Below are 21258 nucleotides of genomic sequence, written 5' to 3' on the forward strand. Positions count from 1 at the left end.
TAGTATGCTGAGTCTACTGCACGGTTTATTTGAAGCTCGCATTGACATGACATAAACTTAAAGTTGGTCTAAAATTCCGCTGCAACTGCTCCTGAAGTGACAGCCATGGACGGATGTAGCCTAAAGAGCGTATATACTGATACATATCAAATCCAGAGGGAGGAATAGAAACATCTGCTTCAGATAGCGATGAGATAGACATGCTGGCTCTCTGGAAAAAAAATGGGGATCAAACCTCGAATATGAAGTGTACAGCTGCAATATTCTGTAGTGTTTCTCTGTTGACACAGCCTGTTGGTGTATTGTTGCATACACAGATGGAAATCAGTATAGGCCCATGCTCGCTCCAGTGACCATGATATGCTTATTTATTTTTGCTGTAGATGCATGACACGAGGAGTGCAACCATAGAGATAATCAGTTTTCCTTTTTTAACTGTTTTTGATCTGTTAATCAACAAATGTAGACCCGTGTTAATGAGAAGTTTCCAGTGTTCGTGATGCCTTTTAAACTGCTGATATATTGTCTCATCAACGGGGACAAAACCCAAAAGGAATTCAGTTTACATTAATATGAAAGGGAGAAAAGCAGCAAGTCTCTTTTGTTTTCTTCTTCTTTTTTTTAATGCAGGAACTGGAACCAGCGTATGTCCGGATTCTTACTGGTTAAATGACTTAAACCATTAAAAATACACTCAAGATATTGATTCATTTATTGCCACGCTACGTTGCTAAATGAATTCATTGAAAATGATTTCCATCCAGTATTGACTGTAAGAGCAGTTTGACAGATTCTATGTTTTTGTTATTATACTGCTTGAATTAGAAAGCGCAGCACGCTGTGATGAGAGGCATTGTGCCACCTGAAACTGGTTTTGTGTAATATTTAAGTTTGTTTCGCCCTGCTGTGGTTAATTAGGTTCCTTGATAAAAATGTTTTACTGCACCGTTGAGTCCCATGACTTTCTTTTTTTCTTTTCTTCCTCTGTTGTGGCTCCAGATCATTCTTTTTAAAAAAAATCTAAATCATATATGAAATGCTGCGCGTTTATTACGTCCACTTTAAAAATAATTGACAAACCCCCGACGCTGTGGGATGTTATGCATATCACAAAGCAGTTTTTCCTTTTAAGACCGTATGGTTGGATGCTATTCACCTAAATAAAGCTAAGCCATATTCAATATGATTTATTGTTCCATCGGCTCCTCAGATGCAGAGGAAAAAGCAAGTTGAAGGACTTGTATAATAGCAGCCATTAAAGCACCCTGCAGGTAGCTGAGGTACAAGGCGTATTAATAGACGCGGCGAGGATTTTTAAGAGACATTATAGTTCCATCAGTTTCTGTCTCAGTGTTTGCTCCACTCCCACATACAACATTAAGTACAGCTGTTATGTTCTGACAGCACTCGGGAAAACCATTAGAATTTTACACACATCAACGTGCACTTTGTCTCCAGTGATGGTGGTTGTCAGGATGATTGTGTGTGTGTGTGTGTGTGTGTGTGTGTGTGTGTGTGTGTGTGTGTGTGTGTGTGTGTGTGTGACATAGAGGCAGAAACAGCAGGATTTAGTGCAAATTGGAGAGTTACATGCTGCACATTTATACTTTGACTTTATTCAGTATTCTCCTGCATGGGATTGAACTCTAAGCACTGAATGTGTACCACTTATCGGCTCGCCTGTGACTGTCCATTCTGTAAAGTTTGAATTAAGTCTCTCTGAAATGACCAACCGAGGCATAACCGAGGTTATTGTGCTCATGTTAAGCAGCGGAGACACCGGATGAAAAGGTAAGATTCAGGAGAAATTTAGCTTCACAGCTATTAGTTGTGATATCTTCGACAATCTGTTGCATGCCCGTGCGTGCGCGCACACACACACACACACACACACACACACACACACACACACACACACACACACAGATCGATTTTGAGATCTGTGCAGCACACACTCTCTCCGTTTCTGCTGGACCCGGGCTCTTGCTCGCACTCTTTACCTTTTTCTTGTTCTCGCTCCGATACACACACTTGATTTCACACGTACACGCCTGCACGTGCACGCACGCAAACACCAAACGCTTGCTTTCACTCACCTCACACACACACACACACACACACACAGACACACACAGACACAGAGTGTAGCGGGGGTTTGCAGATGTGTGTCCTGCTTCCAGCACAGGCTCTCCTCATGCCAGTGTGCTGACTCTGAGTTTTCCACTCTCTCTCTCTCTCTCTCTCTCTCTCTCTCTCTCTCTCTCTCTCACTCTCTCATGAAATAAGAGTAGGAGACATTAGAGCACATCTAGCAGCCAGACTTGAATGCCTGAGCGCGCTCACAGAGACCCGGGTTCAAAAATGCGTTCTGTGTGTGCGTGTAGGCCCGTACCCTCTCCACAAACACACGCATACTCATCTCACCACAGGTCAGGGCATTAACGTGAATACATCCAACAGTTGGAGGTCTATTAGAAGCAGCTGGCTGAGCTGCAGTTTTTGGGCCCTCCCTTCTTCGTATGCGTGGACCCTTCCTCACCAGTTTCTGGTCTAACGTGCAGACTCATGTTGAAGTCTGTGGTATGTTTACTCTGAGTTTTTTTTATTTTAAAGGAAGAGGTTATGGTGGTGAAGGGGAAAGTGGTGGGCAGGACATCTATTTGCATGATTTTTGAAATGATGACGATGATGTTGAAATATTTTCTGCCACGATATTTGTGAAATAGTGGTTATCATGCAGCGCTAAATATAACTTTGCTTTGTCGAGACGGAGTGATTAAAGATGCTCCATTGGTCCATTGATTGGTGCCTGGTGCTTGGAGGTCTATAGGTGCACAGTACGTGAGAGACCTGCTGTGTTGCTGTGAAAATGTTAATTACATAGCTGTCTTTATTTTTGTTTGTACACAGTTTGTTTTTATCTATGTTTGCATAATTCTGTCGCAGTCGTAGTTATTACGCAAAGTGGCTTTTAAGTGATTTCAAGCTGATTTACTCCAGTCCTTTTGATGTGGGCATTTTGGAGCGCTCTCACAAGCTGCACACCAGAAGAGGGAGCGGTTTACAGAGTCTCTCAATAACACGATTTATAAAACAGGGCTTGTCTCGTCAAAACACGACACACGACACACGATTCACACAATCGGATCAGATTTAGTCACCGTATGGCACACACACACACACACACACACACACACACACACACACACACACACGGTTCATCTGGTCTGACACCGATTGTTAGAGTGAGGCACATGAATATATTGACCAAACGCAACACGCGAAGTGTTGTGTTGCACAATGATGAAAATATTGATTTCTCGACACGTTGTGAAAGCAATCAATGCATCAATGTATTTCCAAGGGTTGCATTTTGCAGTGAAAAATAGAGAAGAGCATATTCTAAGTAAAGTAGAAACACAGCAAAATCATTTGCGGAGACATAAACGAAAGCCTGAATTACATTAAGGTTTTCAACTGCTGATACAGGTCTTTGAAAACAGGCTTCTCGCTTTAGCTTCCATTGTTGCTGTAAACATGAATAACCTGTAGTTGTTTTATAGTGCTTACATGATTGATGAGTAGACAATCAAGCGATCAGGCTTTGAGACATGAACTAAGGTTTTGCTCTCAGAGTGTCTCAGTATACTTGTGCTTTGTGCGTCATTTTATGTGTTGTGTTCATGTGTTGATTGTTAAATGTTATGCACCACTCGCCATGTCAAATTCCTTGTATGTGCAGCATACTGTGGCAATAAACGGTTCTGATTCTGATTCTGATTAAAATACTGTAAGCACAATGGCTGGAAATCAAGTCTTCTTGGTAAGATTTTGTGTTAGCGTGTTATCAATGCTAGCTCCGCCACCGGCTAGCTAAACCGCCAGCTAGCTCCACCACCGGCTAGCTAAAACACCGGCTAGCTAAACCACCGGCTAGCTAAATCACCGGCTAGCTAAACCACCGGCTAGCTAAACTAGCGGCTAGCTAAAACACCGGCTAGCTAACGTTAGCACATTCACCCAAAGGGTTGGTTCCTCTCAGCTGGTTTCCTTGTGGCATCACACTCATGTGGGCTTTACTTTTAGTAGTATACCTTTAGATTGTCTTTGGCCTAACTCTTTTTTTGTCTTTCCTTGAGGAATCAAACATCGGCTCGGCAAGTAATTCAGTGATTGGTTCCAAAGTAATTTACAAGTTCATACTGAATTGATTAATATCTTCCTTTAACTTGTCTTTAGCCCTCCATTAGCCCAGCAGTGAGGCACTTGGAGCTCAGAGTATCAATACATTTGCAGTGAAATATAGACTGTAATGAATGAAATATGCAAGGAATAAAAGACATAATGAAGAATTGATAGTGAGTGAGCGAAAGATCAAGAATGCACTAATGGGAGGCATCATATTCATATTAATTCATTCAAAGACTTGATGACTCTACTTCTCACTTGATTTATACCCTCAGTGAACATTGTAAACATGAGTTTATGGTTTCAATCTCTAGTTTCAAGTCTTCTTCAATACAGCATGATGTTCATTTAGTAAATTAGGGTCCCATTTAGAGTCAAATAGACCATAAAGCAGGGCATGCTTTAGGGTGTGGTTAACTTGTGATTGACAGGTCGCTACCATGTTGTTCAGCCTGGGAGTTGTCCTTGTTTTTGTCTTACAACTAAAACCCATTTACAGTGTGTTTACAGTTCATGAAAGTTAATTGTAACAACGTGGTTGCCTAAAGATGTCTTTATCAGTTTTGATTGTAATTAGTTTGGCCCTCATATAACTTCTGGTTGCAAAAAAGGTTTGGAGACGGCTAAAATGCAGAAAAGACTCCTCGTTCTGCTTTAATGCATACATTTCACAATTTTCTCTCTCTCAAATGTGTACTTTCATCTTTGACAGCCCGAAGTGGCACAGTGCAAGAGCCTTCGCTAAAGGGCCAATTGCAACGTCTTTGTAAAAATCTTTTTGGAGCGTCTGACTCCCTCTGAGGAGCTCTTTCCTGGTTGTTTTTACCTTCAGTGATACGTCTGCCAGCACTCTCTGTCTGCCTTGCACTTCATTTCCTCTAGCCTGAAGCACTTAACTCCACGCAGTTGGCCACCATGGCTTTCTGATATTACTGTAGTGTTGACTGAAGCATGGAGGAACAGAAAGAAAGAGAAAGATTAAAGGCTAATGTTAATGATCCTAACCTTTTGCTGCAGGCCAACACACCCCTATTTTAACGAAAGTGTGTGTGCGCACCTGTTTCTAACGAGTGTCTCTCACAGGTTGAGGTCGACAGCTCATCGAGGGTTGTGAGTGAGTCCATCAAAGCCATAATCCCATTCAAGGGTAACCTCAATGGTTTGCACTTATGTCTGTGCACGGATGTATTTCTATAATCGTGTTAATGAATGTGAATGAGTGTTTCAATACTTCTCACCTAAAGGTAAACATCCACACATTCCAGATGACAGTTTCTATGTTGCGTTTCAAGTTTTTCAGGATGTTAAGTAAATAGCCGCGGTGGTATTTGTTAGTGTAACGTATGTATGCATACGGTCTGTCAAACAGGTTCAATGTATTTTCAGAGCCCTTTAAAAAAAATATTTTAAATCACTCATTGTGCGCATGTGCTAGCAGTCTTCTTCTTTACTGCCAGTGGTAAATTGCTGATCTTCCCGGAAGACGGTGTATCGCGTCGCCGTTTTGTTCTTCATCACAAAAGCTCAAAATATATAATTGCATTTTTAGAGATCTAATGTAACGTTATCATAGATGATCATAGTGATTTCTGAAATACTGGACTAGTGCAATACTGTCTCTTTGGCACTGGATCATTTATCTTAACGGATCTAAAACACAGAAAGCGTAGCAAAGTCAGCTATACTCCTAATTACCTTGTCTTACAAGCATCAGGGCCCCCTGCCCCCCAGAGAAACACTGCTATAGCAAATGTGTCTGAATGACCACACTCCTGTCCTCACAAAACATAACTTTGACCTCAGTGTCCCCAGACACACGTATAGAAAAAGGTAAATGAGTTGTGTCCACCAGCCGTCCAGAGAGAGGGTGAGTGTGTGATGAAGACAGAATAGCAGAGACAGAGCAATCATTCCACAGTATTTCTGCTTTTTCTTTGGAGGAACCCCAAGATAAACTTGGGCTTGCTACATCAATCTGTGTGTGTGTGTGTGTGTGTGTGTGTGTGTGTGTGTGTGTGTGTGTGCTGTTCTTCTGCAGCTATAGAAGGGGCTAACACAGAGATGATGTGACCTCTCACCCCATAACCTGTTTGTTTTTTTTCTTTGGCTTCAACCTCACACCGTCACCTCATCTACTCCTATGACCTCCTCCTCCCTCTCTTGACAGCTCCCTTTTTGCACAAACACAGATGATCAATAGAGAATTGAGGAAACATGGGAGAGGCATGGTGCTGGCAGTGGGAGTGCCAAGTCAAGTGTGTGTGTGTGTGTGTGTGTGTGTGTGTGTGTGCGTGTGCGCGCGCATTTTAGGGCAGAGGTAGTGGGAGGAGGTTTGACCACAGAGGCCTTAAATGTTTACCAAGGGACCCCAGGAGACCTGGGCTGAGCCTCCCTCTTTTCTGATTGGCTGAGGCGGTCTTCCCGCGAGTCTGAGAGCCCGCAATTGGCAGAGAGGAGTGGGGGAGAAACATGCACGAGATGGAGATGAAGCACCGGCCATTCCAGGGCTTTCACAGAAGCTTTCACATGAGTGAGGGGCTGAGACTAATGTTGGGATTAACATGAGGCCACATGTCAGAGTGGAGGGACCGTTTGGCCCCCTGTTATAGTACTTTAGTTACTCGACTGATATAGAATGTTAGACTCTGAAAGACAATGTAAAGAAAAAAGACGAGCAGAGAACTTAACCCGTCAAAAATATAAATGCTGGTTTGAAAGTGCTCAACAGAGGGCTGTTAAATTCACCCTGATAATGGGGCTTTGGCTTTTGATGAGGGGAGAGATGTTTTTAATCAGGATTCCAGAATGACAGATTATCAAATCTGAAGGGAGAGTGTCTGACCGGAGCTGATGAGCAATAATTCATTGTAAATGGAGCATTTTAGGCAGGCCAGATTCACCCGCTGCAATAAATTCTTGCATTGTATAACTTGGCCCTTTAAAGCCCCTGACATTTGGAATTCATCCACACACACGCACGCACACACACACACACACACACACACACACACACACACACACACACACACACACACACACACACACACACACACACACACACACACTTATTGAACTGGGAAAATGTGTTTACACTGTGTATGTTGTAGAATGTACTCACAAGTCCAGTCTTACAAACTACAAGTAGCAAATTTGAATTTTGCAAAGATTTTGAGATTCTTGTCTTTATGTTCTTGGTTTATAGTTTTTGTTGTTTTTCTAATCTGTAGTAAATCTAATCCAGAAAAAAAAGTAATGGAAGGTGTTCTGATTTTAAATAGCTGCCAGTGCTTTGATATGTGCTGTTATACGAACGCTCATATGAACTTTGCTCATAGATTTCTTTTATTTTTTTGCCTCTAGGTCTGGCAACGCTCTATCCAAGCTTGTCAGCCTGAGCTGGCCACATTGCTCAGTAGTTGTCGCTCTATATATCAGAATGTTGTGAAACAGTCACTTGCTTTACTATTTTTAGGCACGGCAAACAGTTTTCCCCATAAAAAAACATACAGAAGAATTTCATATGCCAAAATACAGCCACAGTTGCCCTGAGAAACATAGCCTCTACGTTTGGGTTTGCTGGCTGCCCAGCAAAGTTGCGGAGACACAGCTGTAAATAGCCAAGGGTGCGGACAGAACGTTTGGCCTATATTTAGAGGTTGGACTTGACTTGAGAGTTGGCAACACCAACTTATTGACCAGGAAGAGTTTTTCTATATAACAGACCGTATACATTATTTTAGTTGAAGGTAGATGGCCTGGGTGAGAGAGGCAGTCACCACATTTCTGTGGTAAAGGTTGAAATCTTCAAGTCTAGTTTTTAGAGGAGGAGTCAATGTTCCTATTGCTGTGGTACAAAGACGTCTTTTCTCACAGCATGTGATGATTGGACACCAAATGTCAAATGCTGCTATTCGGTAATGTGGAAGTGATTTGCCATGGGATATGATTTAAAGCTGCTATAATCAGTATGTTTGTGTTAACAGTGGATCAAATTACTTTGTGTGAAGGTGTCACATGTAGTGATGACACTCTCTCATCTCTCGTTCTCTCATCTTCAACCGCTTATCCGGGATCAGGTCGCGGGGGTAACAGCTCCAGCAGGAGACCCCAAACCTCCCTTTCCCGGGTCACATCAGCCAGCTCTGACTGGGGGATCCCGAGGCGCTCCCAGGCCAGTTTGGAGATATAGTCCCTCAACCTGGTCCTGGGCCTCCCTCGGGGTCTCCTCCCAGCTGGTCGTGTCTGGAACGCCTCCCTAGGGAGGCGTCCAGGTGGCATCCTTACCAGATGCTCGAACCACCTCAACTGGCTCCTTTCCATGCAAAGGAGCAGCGGCTCTACTCCGAGTTCCTCACGGATGACCGAACTTCTCACCCTATCTCTGAGGGAGATGCCAGCCACCCTCCTGAGGAAACCCATTTCGGCCGCTTGTACCCGCGATCTAATTCTTTCGGTCATGACCCAGTCCACATGACCATAGGTGAGGGTAGGAACGAAGATCGCCCGGTAGATAGAGAGCTTTGCCTTGCGGCTCAGCTCTCTTTTCGTCACAACGGTGCAGTAAAGCGACTGCAATACCGCCCCAGCTGCTCCGATTCTCCGGCCAATCTCACGTTCCATTGTTCCCTCACTCGCGAACAAGACCCCGAGGTACTTGAACTCCTTCACTTGGGGTAAGGACTCATTCCCTACTCGGAGTGGGCAATCCACCGGTTTCCTGCTGAGAACCATGGCCTCAGATTTAGAAGTGCTGATCCTCATCCCAACCGCTTCACACTTGTCTGCGAACCGATCCAGTGAGTGCTGGAGGTCACAGCCCGATGAAGACATCAGTACCACATCATCTGCAAACAGCAGCGATGCAATCCTCAGTCCACCGAACTGTAAACACTCCTCCCCACGACTACGCCTCGATATCCTGTCCATGAATACCACAAACAGGATTGGTGACAAAGCGCAGCCCTGGCGGAGGCCAACCCTCACGGGAAACGAGTCCGACTTACTGCCGAGGACCCGGACACAGCTCTCGCTTTGGGCGTACAGAGATTGGATGGCCCCCAGAAGTGGCCCCCTCACCCCATACTCCCGCAGCACCTCCCACAGTATCTCCCGGGGGACCCGGTCATACACCTTCTCCAGGTCCTCCGAACATATGTAGACCGGATGGGCGTATTCCCAAGCCCTCTCCAGGATCCTTGCGAGAGATCCCTCCTTGTTTCTGCTGCCCCCAAGTGGCCAAAAAATCAATGCAGGTTTAATACACATGTGGTGTTACACTTATGTAGTGTTATTAATCACTGTTCATGAACCAGAGTGGTTTAACATGGACTTGAGTAATGTTTCAAAATATTAGGCTTGGCCTCGGAGGAACAGCAGGCACAATGATACCAAATGGAATTACCCTGATATTTAATTCACTACCAGTTGGCGTCATGAGGGGTCACTTTTTGCTTCTCTCTCAAATCATCCTCCCTGCTGTCATTTGTAAACCGACAGACAAAATAATTTCAAATGGGTTCCACTTTGAGAAATGTTTTATAAGAAATGACAAATAAAGAGAGCAAATAACACTTACTGCTTACATTCAACCTACAAATGCTGCAGCACCAACCGGGCATGATAATTAATTATTCGCTGTCCTGTGTTAGGTTTCACATACACCAGCTGAAAATAAATGGCAGTGGCACCCACCCACAAGAGAGCAAGAAAGAGAGAAAAAAAAAAAGGGAGCGAGTCCGAAAGTAGTGAGGGAAGGAGGCGGTTTTTCACATGGGCATGTCATCATGGAGTTCAACTGATAATTATAGTCACTGTGTCTCTGTCCCTCTCTCATTCTCCCCTCTGTCTCTCTCTCCAGCATCATGGCTGTCTTGTCCTCCTCCTCCAATCTCCTGCTCCTTCTCCTAATGTCCTCCCTGGATTGGCTGTCCACTCCGGGATCTGCATTTTTCATGGGCCGGCACCACATGACGTCACCAGGTAGGTTTACTGGTGTTTTTTTTTTTTTTTTTTTACTGCTTATCTTCGGGACAAATATGCAGAAGACACAGATTGATGCGAGACAAAAATCATCCTTCAGCTTATTAAGCTCTCTCTAATGCAGCTCATCAAACATTAACGAATGTGATTCAGGTTTTTTTGCGCGCACGCACGCTGTTGACACTCGTTATCGCGTCTTATGTCTGACATCAGTTGCAGCACGCTGTGTTTGCTCAGATACATGTGGAAAGGTTCACCGTTGAGCAAACGCCGCTCTTTCCTGGTTAGGCTTGATCAATAGTGCTTGGGTAAATATACGGTCGGAGCTTCTCTGTCAAAGTCCAGGGACGGTACGACGCAGGATGTTCAGCCAGCTAATCCAGCTGTCACTGAACCATTTGAAATAATTAGGTGAAAGAATGCTGCGGCTGAGAAAACAGGCCAAACAAGCAGTTTGCATATGATTTACAACTTGAAATCCCCTAAAGCAATATATGTCTTTTACTTTTTATTATCCAATCACAATCTCATAACAGACTGAGGGTAATAGCCTTGTGGTGATTTGGCATCTTCCTCTAACGTTTGAAGCCACTGCAGCTGGAATTAGGCGAAAGTGCGCGGCCCTGCCAGAAAGAATCTCGATGCCAGAACAGCATGATTTAAAGGAATCCTCACAGCCAAGATTCAACTCCCAAGAATGGATCAATTCTGCTGTTGACTTTGCTAAAACCCGTCTCTAACCTTTAAAGCGTTGCTGTGTGGCTGTCTGGTTCTGCTACGTCTGCGTTATTGGGGATGACACTTTTGACAGCAACCATTTTCAATGAAACCCTTTGTTCTTCATGGACCTGGTCCAGTTTGCTTAATGCTATATGTGAACGATTCCTACCTACAAATCCAATTGTAGTGGAAAAAGCAGGTTATGGATTAGTTTTATGTATTTAAAACTGAGAAATTGTTTATTTTGGTAAGGATTACATTTTAAAAAAAAGTAGGTAGCAGCTTATCCACATTGGGACATCGATTAGATAAAATCACACATAAAATAGAGCTGAAACAATTCATCGACGATATGAGATAATCCATTCATCAATTTAATCATTCATCAAGTACAAATGTGTCCTGGTAACAACATATTTAAACATATTTAAATGTGTTGATTAGTTAGATCTTTTTGGAGAAAAAAAAAAAGGTTTTTCACTTTCCATTTTTTCCATTTTTCTTCTTTGATTTTCTCTGAACTTGGCTAAGCTTCACTCGGTTCCAGTTAAGGGAACATTAGTTTTGCATGCAATTCAAGGTGCCGCAAACATTTGGCAACACAATAAAAGTCATCCGTAAATAATACATTTTGGCAAGTCGCTGTCCTTCCAGTGTATTCTTAGGCGCGTGGGCATCTGCTCGTTTCCATTAATAAGCGAGCCAGACAGCGTTAAACGGAGACCTGAGAAATCTCCAAACCATCTATGCCCGTCTGGCTGCTGCAGCACCTGTTGCCAGAATGGAGAGCAAGCGCGTTACCTGGAGGAATCTTGGCTGTGGGATACGGGCTCCGACGGAGGCCCTATGCACTTGATCCCCGGCTCCTCCGGTCCACATGTCAAAGTGTCCTTGAGCGAGACACTGAACCCAAAAGTTGCTCCCCAGGCGCTTTACAGCAGCCCAATGCTTTGGATGGGTTAAATGCAGTTGTCAGATTTCATGTATGTACCTGTATCTTCGTGACAACTGAAGTCAAGTTTTAGTACTGGGTTCCTGCACATGTACTCGGCACATGTGAAGGACTTCTCTGTACCCTTCATTTGCATCTGTACTGCCTTTCTGTGCTGATGATCCTTTTTTAATTTGATGCGCAGTAGATGACATGTAAAGCTTTTTTTTTTCTGGTGCATGGGTCAAACAAACAGGACTTTCTTTTCCAGGACAGACCGGTGTTCGTGTCCCGTTTGTCACGTCAGTAGTCACATGAGTTGTTACTCACATGGGTCGCTGATCAAAAGACTCGTTTGTCACTCGCGTTTACGTGAGTCGTTTGTCAGTCAACCATGATCTTCTCCTAAAACTAACTAAATGGTTTTGTTGCCTGAACCCAACTTCCGGTGAAGACTGAAGTTTATTCTGAAAAGACACTATGCATGTTGGTTCCAGACCACTGACCAAGCGTCGGAATATTACGAGTTGGGAGCGTGAATGTGTTGTCGGGGAAGAAAGTGTTGATTTTTGAATTTGTGATTGTGCCAAATTTTCAGAGCGTCCTTGAGCAGGACAATGAACCACTATCTATACCAGACAAATAGTTTGGCACGTCAGTGCGGCTACTCTTTTTTTTTTTTTTTATGGGGGGGGGGGGTTTAGTGAAAACCAGCTGAGAATATTACCAATTCATCTTGTCTTCTTCTGCCAAGTTAAGACCAGAGTCCACACCCTTCTTCTTCTCTGTTTTCTTTTAGAAGGCTTTATTGGGGATAAAATGCTGCCAGTATTAATGCTTTGTGTTATTGGATGCTTTTATATATTTTTATTTTATATATATATATATATATATATATATATATATATATATATATACATATATATATATATATGTATATATATATATATATGTATTTATTTGTATTTTTATCCTGTTTATTTGTATATTCTGTGTATGCACGAGCAACGAAAAAAACAGAGTCAAATTCCTTGTATGCGTTGGCATACATGGCCAATAAAGCTGATTCTGATTCTGATTGACCGGGTGATGCTGAAGCCTCACACACAGATTTAAATTGTGCAATTTGTAGCTTTCTTAGCTGCATCTATCAGGGAATAAGGGAATAAGTCAAAGCTTCGCCGGTCGGGGAAAATAAATGACTCAATGGACCGATGTGGCACAGAAGTTTGAGAACATTGGTTCAATTATCGTGGGCTGTGAACATATTGTTCTTTCTGCTCTCCTGCTTTTAAGTGCTTTTCCAAGCAAAAAAAAAAAAAAAACATTCAAGTGCCAGTGCTGGTACCAAAGCAGCCAACAAAATGTTGTCTCAGAGATTTTGGTTGTAAAACAACTCCTCTTCTTTGCCATTACACAGCCTTCTAAACCATGGACTGGAGTAACATGTGCGTGAACACACTGTAAGCATTGCTATTTGGATCAAGTGATCATTTTTAAAGGCCATGTTGGCATTTTGGCTGGAAATTAATAACTGAAAAATGTTTTTTCGACGTGTATCATAAATTCTCGGTTATGGCTATGCGCTTCGGGCATTTGGTTTTGAAAAACAGCTTGTGTTGGAGAGAGGAGACTTTAGGTCAAGTGATTTTGGTGTTTGCTTGTGTGTAGCTGAGTGAGAATAACACCTCGGAATGAGAGTGTCCTGATACGATACTCCAACAGACATATGTGACGATATGTGAAAACTATGAGCATCGAGGCAGCCAGTCATATCCTAGTTAATAGAATAGAAACATTTTGTTGATCTTCACACAACAAAAAAAAGGTGTGATTTCAACACGGCTACCCCTGATTACTGGTTAAGATGCTGCAAATGTACAAATAAAGGCACTAATGTAGAACCGGTGCGTCTGTCTGCGCTGTACTTTAAATCAATTAGCAATATCACACACGGAGATTTGAGCGCCACGTCTTTGCCCTTGGGCCTTTTGACTTTGTACTTGTTTCACAGACTGCAGCAAATATCTTTATCTCTGCGGGTTTCAGCTACCTCTTCTGATAAGCTCTCAGACAAACCGCAAATACGCAGATGAGGTATTGACCGGTCCGCCTCATTAAATCGTTACAATGGTCTCCATTCTTCCACAAGCGACAACCATTTAAAACATCCGTAAACACAAAGCAGCCTGCGCCTTTTCTCCTCGAGCTTACCAGTGTCAACTCCACCTGCTTTCTGCGCTTAAAACAACCCATCAATCTTGTTGAGTATAGGCGAGGAAGCCTAAACATTGTGATTTTGGGGTTGTTTAAAACCATTTCGCTGTTCCATTTGGGGATCTTAAAGAGCCTTTCCTGAAATTCTGAGGGTTATTCTGTTTCTGCAGCATTTCTATGTCCGTTGTAGAGCCAGCCGCATGACAAGCCAAGAGTAGACGTTTGGAGACGCTCCCCATGTATTTACAGGCTTACCAAAGTGATTATAGCCACTGGTAGTCGTTTGTCTCCATCTGTCCTCATGCACACACTGTTCTTATTTGAACAAAAGCGAGTTGAAAGGCTAAGTGAGGCTCATTAGCAGCAGGGCAGACTGAGGAGTATCATAGAAAAAGTTACAGAGAGCCAAAGTGAAACCGGAAATGTATGAAACTGTTCTTTATTTAATATCTTTTTCTAGGTGTAAAATATTTGGGTAAATGGTGTGCCCGACCGGTGTGATGTAGCTTTTACTTAAAGCTTGATATGCCTAATATCGTATTTAACAAAAGATTTGCCAAATAAGAAGGAAGTCACAAATAATCACTAAACTAGTATCAAATTCTGATGGCAACTACAGTCCCATTTTCTTAGAATATGAAAAATTAAGACAAAATAAATGAAAAAACCCTCTTAATAGGTGATTGCTTTGAGTGACAGAGGCGAGTGGAGCGGCGGCTACAGCTTAGAAACAACGGCAGGTTTTTTCGGCTCTCACTTGTAACAAACGCTACGGAGCCATTTTGACTCATTCCCGGACGTCCCGCCTCAGTGTGAGGCGGCACAGTCGCCGGGCTGAAAATGACCGCGTTGCTTTGTCCCGTGTGAAAACGTCTGACACCCTGCTGAAGTGTCGAGGCCAGCAGAATGGAATAAGCCAGAAGAAGAAGACGAAAGAGACAGAGAAAGGTGGGGAGAGCGTGCCCTCGGTACATGCAGGTGTCCCAGCTGGAAGCCAGACACCCCCGCTCATCTATATTTACTCTCACTTGGATGTAATATAACATAACTAAGCCAATACTGTGGGGTGTAATGGCATTAGAGGAGATTAACATCGTTAGTTCAGGCTAATAAATCGCTGGGGGAAGAAAAAAAAAGAAAAGCTGACTGGGTCACTGCATGGTCAAAGACATCACATTGTTTCTGTAAGACTTCAAAGCTATGAACACTGATGGGAATCATGAGGATCAGATGGAGCGGCAAGTCGTCGCTCTGTGGTCCCGAACTTAAAGAAGGAGGGAAAAAAAAGCCATAGGTCCTGTTGTGTAACTGGGAGGAAAGGCGGACCGTTTTCAAGGAATGGGACAATGGAACTTTGATATTCTCTGTCGGTTTGTGTTTTGAAGGTGTAAGTTCAGTGTGTGTCCGTGCGCTCATGTGTGAAACTGCTTGTGCATGTTGGTTATTTATATCACCTGTTTGCGCTCCCTTGTTTGTATCTTGTTGCAGCCTCTCACCTTTCTCCCCCTCGCTTGTGGCCCACTTATTGCTCTTTCTGGCTCTCTCGATGGCCTCCTGAATTAACCTCCACTCCTAAGCGCAATTTGAAGGTTTTCATTTTCACTTCCTCCACAAAATGAATTACATATGCTTTAAATACGGAGTCCAAGGAGCCCCGAAGAGAAAAAAATGTATGGGTCTCCCGAGAAACTTTTGCGTTATGTCTAAGTTTGTAATCGTTGGACCGACTAGTTTTTGCGCCTTCAACGCTTCCACAGTTGTTCATTAGCGTTATCAATTATGTTTGGTTTGAAGTAAAACCTTGCGTAGACTTTGTTTTTGTCACATTCCTTGGGCTAGTTTGTGACACAGACTAAAGATGAGACAAGAGTTAGCTAGCTAGCTCACCCCACGGCCCCTCTGCCTTGCGGCCAGTGCAAATCCAAGAGCCGGGGGTCTGATCCCAGACACTGTTAGAGTGGTGAGACCCAGAACTGCCGCTGGCTCCCCCCCCTCCCCCTGGCCACCAGCTCACTTGCGCTGGGTGAATTTAAGATGCTATAGCCGCTAACTGAAGCTCGGTCTCTAACGGCTACTGAAGCTCAGAAAAATAGCGATATGAGGAACTGAACTTGATGGATATACTGTTCATCAGACCACAAATGAGACGAAACTTAGCTAGCTAGCTTCGACGGGAGGTCAGTGTCTGACCCGGAAGTACTTTGATATTTAGTTTTTACTGAGGCATTTGTGATACAAAGTAAATTCTCCTCTTTTCTTCTAGCCTTTTTCTCATTCATCCAAGACACGTTCCCTGTGGAAGACAAACAACGCCGTCTGCTGCACCCACATTAACGCATCTGCTGGTGTGTGTGTGTATGGGCTTTGGTGCAGGGATATAATGTAGAACTCGGCATGTGTGGACTGACTTTTACTTTAAGAACAGTGAAAGTATGTGCTGTCAATACCTCCATCTGGTTAACAGAAAACACACACACACACAAAGACAGACTGCCATGGGTGTCAGAACTATCAAATACGTTAACTTAAGTGTTCAAAGCGGTGCCTGCCTGTTCTGGAGACATCAAATAAGCACTTTATGTTATAGCTTTACCCTAAAACGAAGACGTTGCATTTTCCTGTTAAGGTTAAATTGAGACTTGCAGCGGCAATTCGGCTTTGTGTGCCTTGTAATTGTGTTTACGCTGTCAGTAGAGAGCAGAGTACGAGTTGTGAGTGAACTGACCCGAGGACAACAGGTTCTACTGTTCAGCAGCCATGTGTGTGTTCTCTTCAAGCACAGGGCAATTCAAATCAATTACGTGCTAATAGCACAATGACGAGACACTCAATGTCCATATAGCAGCTAGGGTTTATGTGTCTGCCTATATGTGCTTTTTTTGTGTTATTGTGCTATTTTTTTTGACAGTGATAAAGACACTTCCTAAAAACCCACTCACAACTGTCCCAAAGTAAAAGATAATCAAGTGAATTTATTTACTTTAACCAGATTTGTGGCAATGTGTTTTACACAGGAAATATGAAATGCAGTGAGTTGCAGTAGTCGTGGCAAGAACTCCCTCCATGACAGAGGGAGGTGGGATGGGCCCAATTGTGGGTGCAATTCAAATTCTTTATTTTTTAAAGCCGAATTTAACAAATGCGTATATGACTGTTATGATTTAATGCACTCAATTAAATAAGCAGCTGAATCTGCATTGCAGATCAGTCAGTAGAGGCATATGAAAAGAGTAGAGGACCCAAAATAGAGCCATGAGGGACACCAGACAGCGGGGACAGATAATTACTCACCTCCAGAGACTGTGAAATTTCTCTAGATGAGCCGATGAACGTATCAACAGTACCCTGCAAAAGGAAAAAATGCTAGATTTGCACATTCGCTCTCTGACTGTTGCCACCTATCCGTTACTCTCTCCTCCTCCTCCTCCTCCTCCTTACTGCACATCTCCTCTCTCCTTATAGCAGCCTTTTGAAGCGTTATTAACCTCAACACTAGCTTAAGTCTGCAAATGAGCTGGAAAAGGTGATAATTCATAGCACAATAGCCCACTTTCCATCCCGCTGCTCATGACAGTCGAGCATTTCCCGACACGGAAACTGATAAAGCCTGGTTGCGCCTTTTTCTCCCCGCATTTTTAGTGCTGTTTGCCAGCTGGCGCAAGGGCCGGGAGAAGAGGGCTTTATTTAGGCTTTTTAGTGGATTTTAAACCTTAATGGCTAAAGCTGACATCGAGGTAGATAAGTGGTTTCCTAGCTCCCATGTATGGACTGATGAAGACAGGACGTGAAGCTAAGAGCTGTTTATCAGTCTCAGACAAACACAGCCCTCAAGGACCGACAGATACATACGGACGGACAGGATGAGCACACACACAATTAAGTTTCTTCTTCCAGACGAAGGCTTTCAACCGCTGATCGTCTAATGGCAGCTGGCAGGTACGGGCAGGATTTAGCTTTCCGTCACTGAAACTGGTTATGTATTAATATGTTGGGAAAATGGGGACCAAATTACCAGTCTATGCATGGCAGCTAATTAACACGTCGCTGTCAAGACTTCGCCCCGCGGCTTGTGGGCCAGTCACAAGTTGAACAGTTTCAGTTTCTTTTTTCTTTTCTTGTTTTCTTTTTACAGCAATACATAGGATTAAGCCTTATCATATCAGAGAAGAAGAGAGAGAGAGAGAGAGAGAGAGAGAGAGAGAGAGAGACTGTGACAGGATTAGAGAATGAGTGTGAAAGAGAGACACTGAGAGTAAGGGGAGAATTGGACACTTTCCAGGTGTTGCTGCACAACCTTTCACCTCTGACACACTTCAGAATGACTAACATCCACAGCCTTTAAACTTTAAACCCTTCTGACCTTTGCTTGCAGAGCACCCATTCTTTATGGAGAGGTTCATTTTCAAAACAATCGCTCTGTGTGCTTTCAGAGTCTTCTCCACCCAGACTACAACAGCAGCCTGCACATGGAAAAAAAAAGAAAAGTGCAAGCTGTCTGAAATGTTGCCTCACCATGACACATATTTGAACCCAAAGACATGCATTTCCAAGGTGTTATTTCACTTTTGATGTAAACTGTCCTGCTGTAGTTCTAAGCACTCCTTTGCATCCAGTGTCAGCAGAAAGCTCTTTGATGGTGGCAGCTGGAATTTGTTGGTTGGGGGGGAGGGGGAGGCCCAGTTGAAATAGCAAAGCTCTGGGAACCAAGACAGAAAGATGAAGGGAGGGAAGGTGGGTAAGGGGGAGGGAGTGTTGAGAGCTCCAGGCGTAGGAATGCGATGAATTATGAGGTTGCGCTGGCATCAAATAGACAGTAAGCAAAGTAATTGAAGCAATGGTTCAAATTCTGTGTGAATAAATGATGAGTATTTGCTGTCTGGTGCTGCTGGGGGTCGGGCTTGTTTGTTTTGTTGTGGTGTCTGGTTAACTTTGGGATGCATGCTGGCCGGTTGTGTGCATTAACATGCTGGTAGCGTGTATTTAACTCCTTTTTTCTCTTTTTTAAAGATTTAGCAGCAGTCAGTGAGTCTATGTGGAGATAATTATTGTTTAAATAATATCTATGAAATCCCCAAAAAGGCGATTCCATGACAGCGCCCTGCTGCATTTCGCACAGCATTTTGCTCCATCCAGTCTGTCTTTAATTCCCTGCCCTGTGTTGTGAAGCCTGTTTATGTTCCGGGGTCTGGTGTGTGTGATTTACGCTGCAGCCAGCGCCGGAGGAGAGCGACTAGAATCGATGATACCTTCACGTGGCTTATTTATGATTGCAGCAAACCCCCGGGACTCGTCGTGGATGAATGAGAAACTGGCCTCCCCGAACCGGAGGGGGGAGGTGGCTTGGGGGATTGGCGATGAGGAGCGTCAGGGTGCAGAGAGGAGAAGTGGACGGGGCTGAGTCAGGGTGGGGCAGATGAGAAATGGAATGAAATGTGAGTGAGTCAGGGTGGGGCAGATGAGAAATGGAATGAAATGTGAGTGGGTAGATCTAAAGGTTGTAAAGGCACAGGGGCTGAGCTTTGATGATGCAGCCTATAACTCTGGCCTTTCAACTAGTGGTTTTTCTGCTCACAGATTTTGCAGGGAGCTGAGATTGATTTTCGAGTAACACACGATGCAGACTGCAAGTTAGCCTTGTCTCCCACCAGCAGTGTTGTCCCCGCTGCAGGGCTATCATCTCATGGCGGCTGGCAACTACAGGAAACTCGTAACCTCCATCACTGAAAATGTACTGTATGACGCTACCATGCAAATGTACGGTGTACGTCCAGTTATGTTAACAGAGAGGAATAAGGTATGTGACTAGTGTGTTGGAAAAATACTTCAAATATCATTGAGATTGGATTGCAGCCCGCCTGCTGGTGTGACAAAATTAGACTGCTGTCATGGTTTAAAGAGGAGTAGGGATAAACAGGTGATCGATCAGCCTCATGCAGTCAGTGCCTCTGATCCTCTACCTTTCTTTCTATCTTTCTCTCGCTGCCCTTTCAGCTCCCCTTGAACCTCATATCACAGAGTGCATATCGAGGGACCAGGCGACGTTCCGATGTTGGTGGAGTCCAGGCAACTTCCACAACCTGTCCTCCCCTGGAGCGCTCAGACTCTTCTACATTAGGAAAGAGTGAGTGTGACAGTGCCTTCTTCACCATGAGAAGTTCAAATCATTTTGTTTTTCGCGTGGAGGCACTTTAGCGCAAAGTTCATGTCTTCCGTCGTTGTTCCCTCCTTCAGCTCGCCCACCAGTGAATGGAAAGAGTGTCCAGAGTACGTTCATTCAAATCGGGAGTGCTTCTTCGATGACCTCCACACGTCCATTTGGGTCACCTACTGCATGCAGCTTCGCAGCCAAAACAACATCACCTATTACAACGAGGAAGACTGTTTCTACGTGGAGAATATCGGTTAGTACAAATATTTGTGCAATGTGCATGCATCCAGATTTTTGCGACGCGTCCAATGGATTAGGGTAATTCTACATCAATTCCACGTCAATATACATACACTCAACATTGTGAAACACACGTTCTGTCAAAACAATTTCTTTCCACCACATTTTCACAGATTGCTGAGTGAATAATTCAAAACAGTGTATGCCGTGGGGAATCAGAAAAGGGGCGCCGCTGGTATAATAGATCACCTGCACAGGCGGTTTCTAAGAAATGGCACTTGCTGCTGCATATCAGCTTAAACCAGCAAATGTCACATGCTTGTCAATACCACAGTTTCAGATACGCAGTGTTTGCACAGTAAATGTTTTGTCTGACCGGCCTTTTTCTGGCCAGGACTGTACAAAAGGCTGATAGATACTGCAGTATCACAAGACGTATGTCACGCGTTTGCCGATATCTCTTCGGCGGAGAAACGTTTGTTTTATTAGCTCTCCTCATGCGCGGACATTGATTATCACCGTGTTATTTAAAGCTAACATTTGGATGTTGTCCTCAGCTGAACCCCCGGCAGGGTGCAGAGTAAAGAAGTTGGATGTCGAGGATGTTTTTTTCTGTGTATATTCAAGGACGGTCCATCCTAATGTCTTTGGTCCCCCCCAGACCAGAGCCATCATCAGGCCAAAAGTTCTATTTGTACCCAAGAAATATCAATTTGTATTCGGACAAATTTCCATTAAATTGAATGAGAATATTCAGTGTTTCCGCTGAGTTTTCCTCCTTCCTTACTCGTGCAACCCTCAGGCCAAAATGTGAAACCCTTACACAATATATATT

The 21258-nt window shown here is 43.7% G+C and overlaps 1 protein-coding gene across 3 annotated transcripts in view; it reads left to right on the forward strand.

Moving 5' to 3' along the window:
* The window catches only part of ghra (growth hormone receptor a), a 29293-nt gene that overhangs the window by 583 nt on the left and 7452 nt on the right, over positions 1–21258 (forward strand). For 2 of the 3 annotated variants that reach the window (XM_068709340.1, XM_068709337.1), the window contains exons 2-4: positions 10046–10167; positions 20027–20156; positions 20267–20436. In XM_068709340.1, the coding sequence (XP_068565441.1) occupies positions 10050–10167; positions 20027–20156; positions 20267–20436 (418 nt within the window). In that variant the 5' untranslated portion in view covers positions 10046–10049. Of the gene's footprint in view, positions 1–9932; positions 10168–20026; positions 20157–20266; positions 20437–21258 lie in introns of those variants that run through there. The other variant, XM_068709338.1, reaches the window with a different exon arrangement.

The sequence above is a fragment of the Cebidichthys violaceus genome, unplaced genomic scaffold (genome assembly GCF_023349555.1).
Source record: "Cebidichthys violaceus isolate CVI_PGR_0920_01 unplaced genomic scaffold, fCebVio1.0.p SCAF_143, whole genome shotgun sequence".
Taxonomy (NCBI): Eukaryota; Metazoa; Chordata; class Actinopteri; order Perciformes; family Stichaeidae; genus Cebidichthys; species Cebidichthys violaceus.